This window comes from Rana temporaria, chromosome 12 (assembly GCF_905171775.1).
Source record: "Rana temporaria chromosome 12, aRanTem1.1, whole genome shotgun sequence".
NCBI classification, from domain to species: domain Eukaryota; kingdom Metazoa; phylum Chordata; class Amphibia; order Anura; family Ranidae; genus Rana; species Rana temporaria.
The window spans coordinates 100,841,645-100,857,281 of record NC_053500.1 but is presented as its reverse complement, the minus strand read 5'-3'; the positions used below and the strand labels follow the sequence as shown (position 1 = coordinate 100,857,281).

At 42.0% G+C, this 15,637-nt stretch overlaps 1 protein-coding gene across 2 annotated transcripts in view; it reads right to left on the bottom strand.

Moving 5' to 3' along the window:
* ARHGAP23 (Rho GTPase activating protein 23) overlaps positions 1 to 15,637 on the bottom strand; it is a 259,682-nt gene that overhangs the window by 70,634 nt on the left and 173,411 nt on the right. For both annotated transcript variants that reach the window (XM_040329852.1, XM_040329853.1), the window contains exons 15-17: positions 11,945 to 12,066; positions 8,434 to 8,589; positions 4,994 to 5,072 (exon numbers count right to left, since the gene is read on the bottom strand). In XM_040329852.1, coding sequence (XP_040185786.1) covers positions 4,994 to 5,072; positions 8,434 to 8,589; positions 11,945 to 12,066 — 357 coding nt within the window. The remainder of the gene's footprint in view (positions 1 to 4,993; positions 5,073 to 8,433; positions 8,590 to 11,944; positions 12,067 to 15,637) is intronic.

Genomic DNA, 15,637 nt, shown 5'->3' with positions numbered 1-15,637 from the left:
GCTTGTACGAGTATAAGCAGACAGCTCTGCTGAGTCTGCAGGGGCCTAAGATTGCACCCATAATCTGCTGATCGCAGGTGCAATGCTCGAAAAGGCTCCTTAGAAAAAAAATAACTGCACATTTTTTTTACCTGCAAAGTGAACTTAGCCTTTAAATTCTTCTGGAAGTACAAAAGACACAGGATTGCTAAAACTGTCCTTTACACTCCAGAGACCAAGGAGGCCTTGCCTTTGAAATGTCATTAAATATTTTGGAGAAGCTATGGTTGGCCCCTATCCATCCAAACTCCATGCTGTGAAACAGTGATGTCACTTGTTTTCTCTCACTTCTATGAACCTTATGGAAACAGACTCAACAATTGTATACCCTTACCTCAAAAGCCTCACTAGCAACCCCTTTCCTTTTCACACTCAATATCCCAGACAATTTAACCTTGCAGATGTCCCACATCTGGAAAGAAAAGGCTTTGTTCAACTTTGGTCAATTGGTGGATGCTAGATCCAGAAAATTGCGCTCTCTCCTGGACTTGCAGGAAGTCTATGATCTCCCTAGGCAGGCCTTCTTTAGCGATCTACAAATACTCCACTATGCGCAATCCCTGACAACTTCCCTTCAATTCTCCAAATTGATAGGTTCAAAAGGACTTGTCTGGAGGGCCTGTCCTCCAAATATTAATCTCCCTAATCTATAAAATCCTCATCCCCAGCCCAACTTGAACCTTGTACAAAGAAAACCAATACAAAATCCTCTTTCACTGGTATCAAACCCCAGATGCAAGCAGGAACTGTGTACACTACAACATATCCATTGGTCATGCCCACTGATCATCCTGTACTGGCAGATCAAGTTGTACTAAATGGAAAATACAGGAGCCTCCCTCTTTGGTTGAGTTGCATACCAGGATGTACAGTAAAGAGGATGAAATATCTAACAGGCCTCTTCAACAATTCGCTAGACACTCATAATGGAATTTGGGAACTGTGGGATTTTTTAGAAACCTCACTTACCTGATCCACTCCCTCTGGGCTTATGGTATTACTTGTCAAGGTAGTGACAATCTCAGGATTGGGTTGGGAGCCAGTGCTAGCAGACACCTTACCCTTCCATTCAACCCCCTCCCCTGTTTTTTTTATACTTGGGAGAAGACTAAAGCTGGTCATAGACAGTGCGATTTTCCTGCAACCATGCTCATTTCCCCCATCAAAACTGTTAGTGGTGATTGGGGAATACCTTGCATGGAGCGGTTCTGGCAAGGAAAACACAGTAATTATTGCTAGTGGTCATGAATAATCACAATAATTGCATGGAAAATCCAACAGACTGACTGTACCCAAGTTGATCGCTCGATCAACTTGGGTACAATCAGCCAGCCCATGCATGGCTCAAATAGAACTGTCTATGGCCGGCCTAAGACTGTACCTTAGAGACCATTTGCTCATCCTTCTGCTGGAAGCTAGACTCCTGATTGAATATTGCTAGAGCCAATATTAGTGCTATACTATCAAGTGACTTAATCTTGCAAATTTCTCATGTTGAGTCATCTATTGATTTGTCGGAACATTTGGGGTTAAAAGAATATACATATAGGCCTTTATATTACACATATTACATATTTTTCATATTCATGTATATTATGAACAGAAGGGCAGCCATTTTCCTTCTAAAGTTGAAATTAAGTTCACTATCTCTACAGCGTTTTTTTGCCTTACAAGAAGGCATTTTTTTTCTGTATCTTTATCCCAGACCATAAATTTGAAGGTTTGGCATCCGTAGATAAGGGGGGATTGGTACAGAATGTTACAAAACAGCATAATATTGTCTTTGTATAATGAAGCCATGAGGCTTATTCTCAATTACTGTGGTATTGTCTGTTTTAAATAATGTTCCTTTCAAATGTCTTCACAGTATAGCTATGTATTGATTACCGTATTTATCGGGGTATAACGCGCACAGGCGTATAACACGCACCCTAACTTTAAGAGGGATGTTTCAGGAAAAACGTTATACGCCAATAAATACAATATATATATATATATATATATGTGTGTAAACCCATTTATACATGTATATATATTATTACAAGATGTGAGATCCTAACTGTGAAGGACATTAGGAGCTGTATTTGGCAAGTGTAAGTGTTAAAAGTTAATTATTACTCAAGATGGCCGCATACTTGGTTGCTATGGCAGCCTACCTAAACATAGCATCATTTGACATAGTCAGTTATGTAGTAATGTGACATACACACCCACTTTTTGGGTGTGTTAAAAAGGTGTTGGAGAAGACACAGAGGGATCTCTATCTCTGGACTCATCTCTACATCTAAAGGAAGCTGGAAGCGAGAGATCTTGAACGCAAACATGTAGGGGTTAGAAGAGGAGTCCTTATGGGACTCAACATTACCTTACGGGAAACTTCTCAAACAGACAGAACCTGGTAACGTATTTGTTTATTTTACCTTTTAGTAATTGAATGGTTATGCATATACATCAACTAAAACCATTTAAATATACATAGCAGGGCAATTTTAGTTATATTATTTTTAACTGCAGTATGAAATAATTATATTCCAAATATTAAAAGACATACAGTTTTGTCTGTCTTTATAAAGCTAAAGCTAGATTTGTACAATGGTTTTATTATGAAGTATGTGTAAAAATAGATTCATTATAAATTTAACACAAGCCTTTATCAAATTATTAAGCTATTGCATAATATAACATTTTGTTTATGCATAAGAGGGTAAGAGGAGATCTGTTTGTTGAGAAGAGATAACATAATGTAAACAAGAATTTGTTTATCTAAAGCCGTGAAAGTTACAGGAAGCTATTTACTAAGTCCGTAAAGTCACGGAAGGTTATTTTACAGGTTACCTAGTCTTTCAAAATATAGAAGTATGATTTAAGCATTGAACTGTGAATATACCTTGTCATATAATGTAAATACTATCTGAACACTTAACCATCATTTATCTCTGATTATAGAGGTATATCAATTATTTGTTTTATCACGAATTATACCTGATTTAAATTTTGCACTATATCTTTAGTTAAGAAAAAATATATATTTGAAATATTCATTTGTGTTACTTGTCTTCAAACGAGCATGGATCAAAGAACTTAGAATTTATTGGTTAATATTGTAGGAAGTTGTAAATCTCCCAATTTAAATATTTGCATATTTCCATAAATACAATACGATTTTAATATTTCAGTATAAACATTCTGACAGTATTTGGAGGCACTATGCCGAGATACGTCAATGATTCTGACAGGTTGTACACACTCTGAACACTCAGAGTTGTATATCATTTTGCGATAGTGGACTTGGAAGCAGGTTGTCCCTACCAAGGTCCTGATAAAAAGATTAATATTCTGTCTGTTTCACTGAAGATGTAGCTTTGAGGTAGACTCTAATAGCTCGGACTACATCCAGGCAATGATGAGAGATTTTCTTAGGATACTTCGGAGCAGGGCATAAGGATGGTGGAACTATAGTCCTCATTGAGGTGGAACACTGATACCACCTTAGGGAGAAAGGATGGCGTTGGGTGTAAAACAACCTTGTCTGTGCAAATTATGAAGGAATGGCTCCTTATAGAAGAGGGCTGCTAACTTAGAGACATGCTTTACCAACATGATAGAACCAAGAAGGCTACTTTGCAGGAGTGATTTTCTATGGGAATCTCTCTGATGAGTTCAGGACAGAAAGAACCAAGCTGAGATTCCAAGCAAGCACAGGGTGCCTAAAAGTGCAGGACAAACCTGCTTAGACTGTTCCTCAGTATCACTTTCTCATGCATAGTTTTACAGCTACCACTACTAGTTGAGCATGTCCCTCTTTTAAAAAAATGAGTTAATTAAATCCTGTAAATCAAACCATGCTATGAGAAACAGTATACAGATTTAGGATAAAGCAGATAACATATTCTGTATTAAACGGATACAGTAAATGGATGTTGTAGGCAGCAAAAAAAAAAATGTTTTTAATTTTTTATTTATTTATTAGTTTATAATAAAAAATAAAGAAATAAAAAATATTAGCATAGTAATTATTAACATAGCATACCAAAATAAAATATAAACAATGTAAAAAATTATTTTGGCAGCAAACTAGTCATATTGGTATTGAATTGATGCTAACTGCAGTAACTGAAGTAGGCTGAGACTGTTTCCCTGGGCATCTGGGCTTCAATGACCAGTTAATGCCAAGAGAAGATTTACCAACCTTGCAGCGGTGCCTAGATCACAAGACCTGCTGAACAGAATTACAAATCTGTTATCAGATAAATGGACTGTATGGAGTTTAACTTTATGCATATTATGCCGCGTACACACGATCATTTTCCGGCATTAAAAAAAACGTAGTTTTTCAAAAACGTCATTTAAAATGATCGTGTGTGGGCTTCACATCATTTTTCAGGTTCTGAAAAACGTAAAAAAAAAAATTCGAACATGCTGCATTTTTTTTAACGTAGTTTTAAACGATGTAGTTTTTCGGGTTGTAAAAAATGATCGTGTGTGGGCTAAAACGACGTAAAAAACCTGCGCATGCTCAGAAGCAAGTTATGAGACGGGAGCGCTCGTTCTGGTAAAACTACCTTTCATAATGGAGTAAGCACATTCATCACGATGTAACCGACAAAAAAGCGCGAATCATCTTTTACTAACACGGAATCAGCTAAAGCAGCCCAAAGGCGAATGGAACTTCCCCTTTATAGTGCTGTCGTACGTGTTGTACGTCACCGCGCTTTGCTAGATCATTTTTTTAAAACGATGGTGTGTGGGCAACATCTTTTTAATGATGAAGTTGGGAAAACTTTGTTTTTTCGACATGCTGAAAAATGATCGCGTGTACGCGGCATAAGGCTCGTAAAGTATAAAGTGGGAACTAAATAGCAGGGAAACATTTTTTATTATTAGCTACACTCTGCAATCTGACCTCAACTACTCTAGTACTCATCTACACAGTGTGCCACATAATCATACTCACCATCAGTAAAGAGGGGCTCAGGCAGTTTTCGAAAAAAAGATTTAAGCAGACTACTGATCACGTTCAAATCTTGCCATCGCTAAAACCAAAATATAGATCACATAGGTAGTTAATTTTTGTCTTAAAAATGAAATGAGATTTCTTTGTATATACACTTAAGACTTGTTTCCACAGGCATACTTAAACATACACCAATGCGACAGCCATGTTTGCCTACACAGGGGGATGCACAGGTGTTCCATGCATCTCTATGCAGGCAGTCCCAGTCATGTCAATTGGAATGCAACAGCTGCATGGACACAGCCACTGCTCCCAATTTGACAGTTGTGTGCATTCAGAAACCTGCATGGAACACCTGTGCATCCCCATGTGTGCAAACATGACCCTCACACAACTGTAAGCTTACGTACACCTATGTGAATGAGGTCCTAATTAAAAACATTGCTTACAAATATTTTATGACTGGTAATAAAACAAATAAGATGATCAGCCATCTCATTTCATCATTGTATTGAATTTATTATGTTATATTAATGCACAACTATAGTCAAATAAGAACCTCACATGTCATTACCCATCCTGCTTCCTTTAGACAAATGAGTGCATCCAAGATGGTTGCCTCACTTCTTAAGCGCTTTAAGTCCTCAGTAATTCAAGTGATATAGAAGTACAAATTAAAGTTTAAGTCTCTGCAAAGTAAATGCATCTCTCTAATACATGTACAGTTTTCCATATGTTATACCTTTAAAATGTTGGCAATTGTTGATCTATCAGAATCAAGTGTGCGTCTATCTTCCTGTGACGGACACCACAGTGCCAACCAAGAAAGCATGGACATCCCAACCAGCATGGCCTATCCTGCTTGATGGATTACAAAGCTCCACATAACCCCTATCCCTCTCTTTTTCCTACTCCACATGCAAACATTATCTTGTTTCTTAGCAAACCAAAGCTACTTCATCGACTCCCAATCACCTGCCCACACACACTGTATAGGGAAAGGGCTCTTGGAATATGTGGCCTGCCCCTATACACTATAAACTGCCTGACAAGCCCAGTGATGACCCCACAGCCACAGGCAGTAGTAAAAGCTGTTCTCACTACAGAAATATGGTAAAAAGAGAAAAAAAAATGCTAGGACATGCCATAGAGGGGGCTTGGGAGTAAAGTTGGGTAATGCCTAGACATACGGGGGGTTATCCACAAAGCCGCGGCGCAACGTAACTTTTCGGATTTAAGTTACTCCGCCGCAAAATTCCCAAGTTAGGTGCCGATCCACAAAGCACTTACCTGGAATTTTGCGGCGCTGTAACTTAAATCCGTCCGGCGCAAGGCGTTCCTATTCAAATGGGCGAGTCCCATTTAAATTAGGCGCGCTCCCGCGCTGGACGTACTGCGCATGCTCCGTCGGGTAAATTACCCGACGTGCATTGCGCTAACTGACGTCGCTCCGACGTCATTTGCTTAGACGTTAACGTAAATGGCGTCCAGCGCCATTCACGGACGTCTTACGCAAACGACGTAGAATTTAAAATTCGACGCGGGAACGACGGCCATACTTAACATGGCTTAGGACAACTAGGGCTTAGCCCTAGTTTTACGCGGCGGAACTCGACGTAAACGACGTAGATTTAGAGCGTCGGGCCCGTCGGAGCGTTCGTGGATCGCCGTAACTGGTCATTTGCATATTCTACGCCGGCCTCAATGGCCTCGCCACCTAGCGGCCGGCCTAGAATTGCATCCTTAAGATCCGACAGTGTAATTCAATTACACATGTCGGATCTTCGTCCTAACTATGGGAAACTGAGTCTGTGGATCAGTTCCATAGTTAGGACCAGGGATACGACGGAGTAACAGCAGTTACTCCGCCGTATCTCTTTTGAGGATCTGGCCCACAGTTTAAGTCATACTTTAAGGGGCTTAGCTACATACATTTTAATCCAATCACTAAAATCTCATAGGCCCGGATTCAGAAAGGACTTACGCCGACGTATCTTCTGATACGCCGCGTAAGTCCACAAATGCGCCATCGTATCTATGCGCTGTATTCAGCAAACAAGATACGCCTGAATTTTTGGCTAGATACGACCGACGTAAGTCTCCTACGCCATCGTATCTTGGGCGCATATTTACGCTGGCCGCAAGGGGCGCTTCCATTGATTTACGCATCGAATATGTAAATGACCTAGATACGCCGATTCACGAACATGTATACGCCGTTTACGTAAGGCGTACGTCTGGCGTATAGTTACTCCACCAAAAGCAGGGGTAAGTCATGTTAAGGTATGGACGTCGGAAACAGCCGTCGTATTTTACGTAGTTTACGTAAGGCGTACGTGAATGGGGCTGGGCGTAGGTTACGTTCACGTCGTAGGCATTGAGCCGGCGTATCTTAGGGAGTATATGCGGCGTGATTGCGCGCATGCGCCGTTCGCTAGGCCCTTCATTTACATGGGGTCACGCTTCATTTCAATACATCACGCCCACTACCTGCCTACTTTGAATTAGGCGGGCTTACGCCGGCCCATTTACGCTACGCCGCCGTAACTTAGGGAGCAAGTGCTTTGTGAATACTGGCCTTGCCTCTCTAAGTTACGTCGGCGTAGCGCATATGAGATGCGCTACGCCCGCACAAAGATACGCCGCTGTACGTGAATCTGGGCCATAATCTTTAACCCTTTCAAAAATAAAAAATTTGAACAGATCAAATTTGATGATTTTCACACCAATTTTTAGCACATGAAATTGTTTTGACATTTTTTTTTTTATAACAAAGCAATTGTCAAAACTGCAGTTGAATTTTGTTTAACGAGCAACATTTATTGTATAATATTATTACAAATGATATTATGAAATAATTTTATCCTGTATATCCTGTGTACAGGGATCCCGAATACGTGTTGGTTTTGATGTATGTTATGATATCTGATTTAAAGATATCAAGCATTTTCCAGTAGCTTGGTGTGGCAAGTGACATTTACCTCAGCTTTCCAAAAAATTGTGGTTAATCACAGTTCATTCACGGTTCAGCATGGAAGGGGGCAATTACTTTTTCACATAGGGCCAGGCCGGTTTGAACAGCTTTTTTCCCTTATTAAATGAAATAATAATTTAAAAACTGCATCTTTGATTTGCTTTGTGTAATATCTTTGTGTAATATTAAAATTTGTTTGATGATCTGAATCATTTAATTGTGAGAAATATTCAAAAATATATATAAATCAAGAAGGGAGCAAATACTTTTTCACACAACTATGTCAGCTGTGAACTATCTTTTGATTTTCTTTCATACCAAAAAGGCATGGCTAGAACTATTACACTAATCTGTGTGGCTCTGGAGAAAATATGTAACCCTAAAAACATATGATACTTTCCACTTAAAAGTTTGAAGAGTGTATGTGTGCTCCCTATAAGGATGGATTTATTGATAGTCCACTCACTTGGTCCTGCATGATGGTCTCACATAATCCCTTGTTGAGATGTTCTTGCAGGCTGCTCACTACTGCATTATTTCCAGGGACACGATATATGCCTAGGTACTCCAGACCGTTCTCTTCCACCAACGTGCAGCACAACTCCACAATAAGAGGAACACCCTGCAAATAACACAATATGGTCTTCATAAGAGATGTCTCCACAATTTATAATTTAAAGCAGATGACTACAACACTTGACCAGCTTAACTACTTCAGATCCGTGCTATAGCCAATAGATGGCTACAGCGCTGACCTAATTTGCCGGGAGGGTGTCCATGGACGTTGAGACTCGGAGTAAGGGGTCGATCCTGACAACTTACCACGTGATCAGCTGTCAGCCAATGACAGCTGATCATGTCATGTAAACAGAGCCGGTAATCGTCTATTTTTTCTCCTTACGCTAATATCGTGAGGAGAAAAAAAAAAGCCGATCACTGGCGGCTGTCAGAGGGACATCGGCCCCGATCAAGGAGAGCAGCCGCCTGCTCATCTGTGCCACCTGCCAGTGCACAACAGTGCTGCCTACCAGTGCCCACCATCAGTGCCCACAGTGCCACCCTTCAGTGCCACCTACCAGTGGCGCTCATCAGTGTCACCTACCAGTGGCGCTCATCAGTGTCACCTACCAGTGGCGCTCATCAGTGTCACCTACCAGTGGCGCTCATCAGTGTCACCTACCAGTGGCGCTCATCAGTGTCAACTACCAGTGCCCATCAGTGCCACCTACCAGTGCCCATCAGTGCCACCCAAAAGTGCCGTCTTATCTGTGCCCATCAGTGCCGTCCTATCTGTGCCCATCAGTGCCATCTTATCTGTGCCCATCAGTGCCATCTTATCTGTGCCCATCAGTGCCATCTTATCTGTGCCCATCAGTGCCATCTTATCTGTGCCCATCAGTGCCATCTTATCTGTGCCCATCAGTGCCGCCTTATCTTATCAGTGCCCATTAGTGCCACGTATCTTATCTGTGCCCATTAGTGCCGCTTTATCTGTGCCCATCAGTGCCACCTTATCTGTGCCCATCAGTGCAGCCTATCAGTGCCCACCAGTGCAGCCTATCAGTGCCCACCAGTGCTGCCTCATTAGCGCATATCAATGAAGGAGAAAAATGACCTGTTTGCAAAAATGTATAACAAACTATGAAACATGATATTTTTTTTCAAAATGGTCCATGTTTTTTTTTAGCAAAAAATAAAAAACCACAGCGGTGATTAAATACCATCAAAAGAAAGCTCTATTTGTGTGAAAAAAATTATAACAATTTCATTTGGGTACAGCGTTGTATGACCGCACAATTGTCATTCAAAGTGCGTCAGCGCTGAAAGCTGAAAATTGATCTGGGCAGGAGGGGGGTTTAAGTGCCCAGTAAGGAAGTGGTTGATAATTAAATCAATCATTAAAACACTCTGCACAGGACCTAAACTGTCAATAGAGCATGGCAATGACTGCAATAACACTAAAAAGCTGGCCATAAACTTTACAGGGTGAACAATCACCTTTAGAATAACTACATAGTGTGAGGGCCCACCTAAACAATCTATTCAATATATCCAATTCAGCAGGGAAATTTGATAACCTGCATTTTTCAAAGAAATACTTAAAATTGCCTGTCTACACTGATGAAATTGTTTTATATAATTGTTAATTGTATAATTGTTTTAGCTGCATTTAAAGGTTCGGTTCACCTTTACCAAAAATCTGCATATGCAGGTAAAGGGTGCCAGTAAACTGTGCAGCTTTGACTAAATGTGTAGGCCTTGTATAGGTGTAGGCCTTGTCTAGAAGCTAGATTCTGGTAGGTTGCGGCATCTTTGCGGCGGCGTAGCCTATCGTATTTACACTACGCCGCCGTAAGTTAGCTAGGAAAGTACTGTATTCACAAAGTACTTGCCTGCTAAGTTACGGCGGCGTAGCGTGAATAGGCCGGCGTAAGCGCGCCAAATTCAAATGAGGATGTGGGGGGCGTGTTTTATGTAGATTAAATGTGACCCGACATGATTGACGTTTTTTTACGAACGGCGCATGCGCCGTCCGTGTACATATCCCAGTGTGCATTGCGGCAAAGTACGCCGCAAGGACGTATTGGTTTCGATGTGGACGTAAATTACGTCCAGCCCTATTCACGGACGACTTACGCAAACGACGTAAAATTTTCAAATTTCGACGTGGGAACGACTCCCATACTTAATATTACTAGTCCAGCTATTTGATTGAATAACTTTACGCCTGAAAATGCCTTACGTAAACGGCGTATCTTTACTGCGACGGGCGCACGTACGTTCGTGAATAGGCGTATCTAGTCATTTACATATTCTATGCCGAACGCAATGGAAGCGGCACCTAGCGGCCAGCCTAAATATTGCACCCTAAGATACGACGGCGCAAGCCGTCGTATCTTAGATAGGTTTAAGTGTATCTCAGTTTGAGAATACACTTAAACTTAGGTCGGCGCAGATTCCGAGTTAGGTCGGCGTATCTACTGATACGCCGGCCTAACTCTTTCTGAATCTACCTATAGGTGTAGACCTTGTATAGGTGTAGGCCTTGTATAGGTGTAGGCCTTGTATAGGTGTAGGCCTTGTATAGGTGTAGGCCTTGTATAGGTGTAGGCCTTGTATTTACCTCCAGGAGCCCGACTGAAAAACTCCCAGAGATTGCATCATCCCATCCTGCCATATTGATTACCGGTACTTTAACTTAAAAGCAGATATTTAACTGGAAATACTCATTAGATAAAATACCAAATCTTTCCCTTTTCCTCTATACTATTAAAATGCAAATTTTGCTTTCACATGGTTTATTCGGACTCCAAATCCAAATTGAGGTAAACAGCTCATGCTGTGCTACACATAGAGCCTGCAGTCATACCCCTCACACTCATCTCCTGCAAATACTGTCCATCATACCCTCTGTAAATCTCTCTCACACATAATGTGTGCTGTCATACCCTGCTCATTGTTCTTTTGCTAATGCTGTGTGCTGCCATACCCCACACACTCTTTGCACATGCTGTGTACTGTTAAATACTCCTTTTCTGTTTAGCACACTCCACCCCTTCTCATATTGCCCATGGTTCTATCCTCCACACTCATCTCATGTCCATACTACCCCACTTTCACATCCTTAGCATGCATTTTCTACAAACATTGTTTAGTGTCATACTCCTACACACTTCTCTCCTGTACATAATGCCAACTTCCATACTCCCCCAAATCATTTTCTGCGTACTACCTTTTGTCAAATCCTCTCCTGCACAGGATGCCTACTGTCATACCCACCTGGAGTCCTTTCTGGCCCATACTGTGCACTATCATTACCCATCTCTCCTGCACGCAATGCTTGCTTTTACACACTTACCGCTAAAACACTTTTCTAGTATTGCTTATAATATGGCCAACCCTGCCTGTTCTGCAACAGGCAAACTTTGCTAGTGCATTCAAAAGGAATAGTGTATAGCAACATTAAGGTAGCTTACCTTATTTTCAGCTGCAGGCTGACAATCCTCCAACCTTACCCCGAAAGCCCGTGGAGGGCTCTTCTTGTTCTTTTTCATGATGTGTATACCCCAAGGGGCCTTAGATGAAGCTCCTTCCTCAGCTAGAAAAAAACAGACAAAGCTTCATGAAACCTAATTTAATAGAAAAGGCCTAAAAACAGGGCTGAATTATAAAAATTTAAGGAAATGGCAACCTGATGTGATGTATATTAAGTCTGGGGTGCACCTGGGCCCAGCGAATAACAGTTATTTTTAAAGTGTTTAAATATATATATATATATATATATATATATATATATATATATATATATATACTCTACTTCTGCATGCAGGCAAAAGGAGAGTGGCTCAGCCATTCATCAATTCTGTAAAGAAAATACAGCCTGCAGACGAAAGGCCCCTTTCACACGGGGCGGATCAGTAATGATTCGGCTCCGTATGCTCAGCTGGGATCGCTCTGTTGATCCCCGCTGAGCCAGCGGATGACAGGGCGGTCCCCGCACACTGTGCAGGGGACCGCCCTGTCTTTTCTCCGCTCTCCCCTATGGGGAGATCGGATGAACACGGACCGTCCGATCCGTCTGCAGAAACGGATCATTGCGGAGGCGGACAAGATCGGGTTCATCCGCTGACACCCGCAATCTCATAGGGACCAATGTTTGTCCCTTTTTCATCCGCAAACAGATGGATGAAAAAGCGGACATACGGTCCGCACGTGTGAAAGGGGCCTTAAAAAAAAAAAAAAAAAAAGATTCCTCCAGCCACACAAACAGCATGGATGGACTAATTCCCCCTGCCAGGCTACTGTATCCTGACGGCTACTAGTGCTGGCTGTCATTATACCCAAACAAGACCTGCATAGCATTGTTCAGCTGACAATTTTCAGCCTTATGCCGCGTACACACGATCGGTCCATCTGATGAGAACGGTCTGATGGACCGTTTTCATCGGTTAACCGATGAAGCTGACTGATGGTCAGTCGTGCCTACACACCATCGGTTAAAAAAACGATCGTGTCAGAACACGGTGACGTAAAACACAATGACGTGCTGAAAAAAACGAAGTTCAATTCTTCCAAGCATGTGTGTACTTGCGTCCAAGCATGCGAATACTCTTACACCCCCCTCCCTTGAAGGGTTTGTGCAGCAGGTGCTGTTTGATTGCCAGTTTTGCAGTCCAACACTTTAGTCAAAGGAGTTCTCACCAACACAGGAAATTAGATGGAAGACACCCCAGCAACCTTCCACACATTAGATTTAAGTACTGTATTTATTGGCGTATAACACTCACTTTATTTACCCTGAAAATAGAGGGTAAACTGTGCCTGAGTGTTATACGCAGGGGGCTGTGGAAAGTTATTTAGTTAGTTAGGGTTGTAAAGTTAGGGTGCGTGTTATACGCCGATAAATACAGTAGTTTAAAGACTAACTCCACCTATCAGACCATGTTACTCCCATATTTAGGGTGCAACATATACCATGGTTGTAAGGACCCCCCCCCCCCCTTCACTGATCTTCCCTTGGAAAGTGTGTGGGGTTTTTTCCCACTTTGCAGCCCCTGTCACTTTTGTGTGGCTGTGCAGTGGTCGGTCACGGTTGCAATGCTTTGTAGGGCTATTTACAAAAGAAAATGCAAATTTTTTTTCTGCAAATATGCATGCAATTTTTCTTTTGCAAAAGATGGACACGACCTTTAAGGCTACAGATATGGGCTTTAAAGGCTCTATAAGTAGGATATCATCACAATAGGATAGTGGATTCCTTCTTATGGCCTCAGCCCAGTAAGCAAAAGTTAAGTAGACTGTTGTCATGGCCAGGGCAGGTTGTAAAGCAGGGCCCATCTGAGAAAACAAGGTTTTAGAAAGGGGCTTGGTTCACCTGTTGATGGGGTCCTTATATTCAGGAGCATTCTCCACTGGCATTGTTAGGCTTTTGTTAAAGCGGATCTCCACTCTAAAGTGGAGTCCCGCTGATCGGCACCCTCCCCCCCTCCGGTGTCACATTTGACATCTTTCAGGGGGGAGGGGGGTGCAGATACCTGTCTACAGACAGGTATCTGCACCCACTTCCGGCCCTACGATGCGGGAAAAAGACGGGTTTTTCCCTTGCTTCCCGTCCGTCCCCCGTTGTATGCTGGGAACAGTCGGCTCCCAGCACACAGCGGGAGCCAATCGGCGGGCGCAGCGCGACTCGCGCATGCGCCGTAGGGAACCGGGCAGTGAAGCCGGAGCGCTTCACTTCCTGGTTCCCTCACCGTGGATGGAGGGGGGAGCAGCAGGGTGACGAGCGATCGGCTCGTCATCTGCTGCGATCGGCGCTGGACTCCAGGACAGGTAAGTGTCCTTATATTAAAAGTCAGCAGCTGCAGTATTTGTAACTGCTGGCTTTTAATATATATTTTTAGTGGCACATCCGCTTTAAGTAGGGATACTACTGGTTCCCGGGCGGGGGCAGCCCACTTTTGAATAAAGTTCTACTCAAATGGGTACAGAACTGTCAGGTCTTCAAGTCTTCGTGATGAACAATTAGAAATAACACATGTATGAACAGGTTTTAGCAGTCTTGGAGACCTTAAGAAAGCCTCAGCTGGAAACAGCACCAATTGAAGCTGTAGGCTAATACCAAAGTTTTAAAGTGGTGCAAACTTCCTCACTAAGAGCCGAGACTGCCTTTCCAAGACTGGGAGTACTGACAGAAGCTTACAGTTGTGGTCAAAAGTTTACATACCCTGGCAGAATTTATGATTTTTGGCAATTTTTCAGAAAATAAGAATGATAACACAAAAACATTTCTTTCACTCAAGGTTAGTGTTTGGCTGAAGCCATTTATTATCAATCAACTGCGTTTACTCTTTTTAAAACATAAAGACAACACAAACTACCCAAATGACCCAGATCAAAAAAGTTTACATACCCTGGTGTTTTTGGCCTGATAACATGCACACAAGTTGACACAAAGGGGTTTGAATGGCTTTTAAAAGGTAACCATCCTCACCTGTAATCTGTTTGCTTGTATTTGGTGTGTGTGTGTGTGTGTGTGTGTGTGTGTGTATAAAAGGTCAATGAGTTTCTGGACTCCTGACAGACCCTTGCATCTTTCATCCAGTGCTGCACAGAGATTTCTGGTTTCTGAGTCATGGGGAAAGCAAAATAATTGTCAAAGGATCTTCGGGAAAAGGTAGTTGAACTGTATAAAGCAGGAAAGGGATATAAAAAATATATTCAAGGAATTGAGAATGCCAATCAGCAGTGTTCAAACTCTAATCAAGAAGTGGAATATGAGGGGTTCTGTTGAAACCAAACCACGGTCAGGAAGACCAACTAAAATTTCAGCCACAACTGCCAGGAAAATAGTTTGGGATGCAAAGAAAACCCCACAAATAACTTCAGGTGAAACACAGGACTCTCTGAAAACACGTGGTTTAGCTAGTTCAAGATGCTCAATAAGGAGGCACTTGAAGAAAGATGGGCTGCATGGTCGAGTCGCCAGAAAAAAGCCATTACTACGTAAATGCCACAAAGTATCCCACTTATAATATGGCAAACAGCACAGAGACAAGCCTCAAACTTTCTGACACAAAGTCATTTGGAGTGATAAGACCAAAATTGAGCTTCGTGGCCAAAACCATAAATACTACATTTGGAGAGGTGTGAACAAGGCCTATGATGAAAGG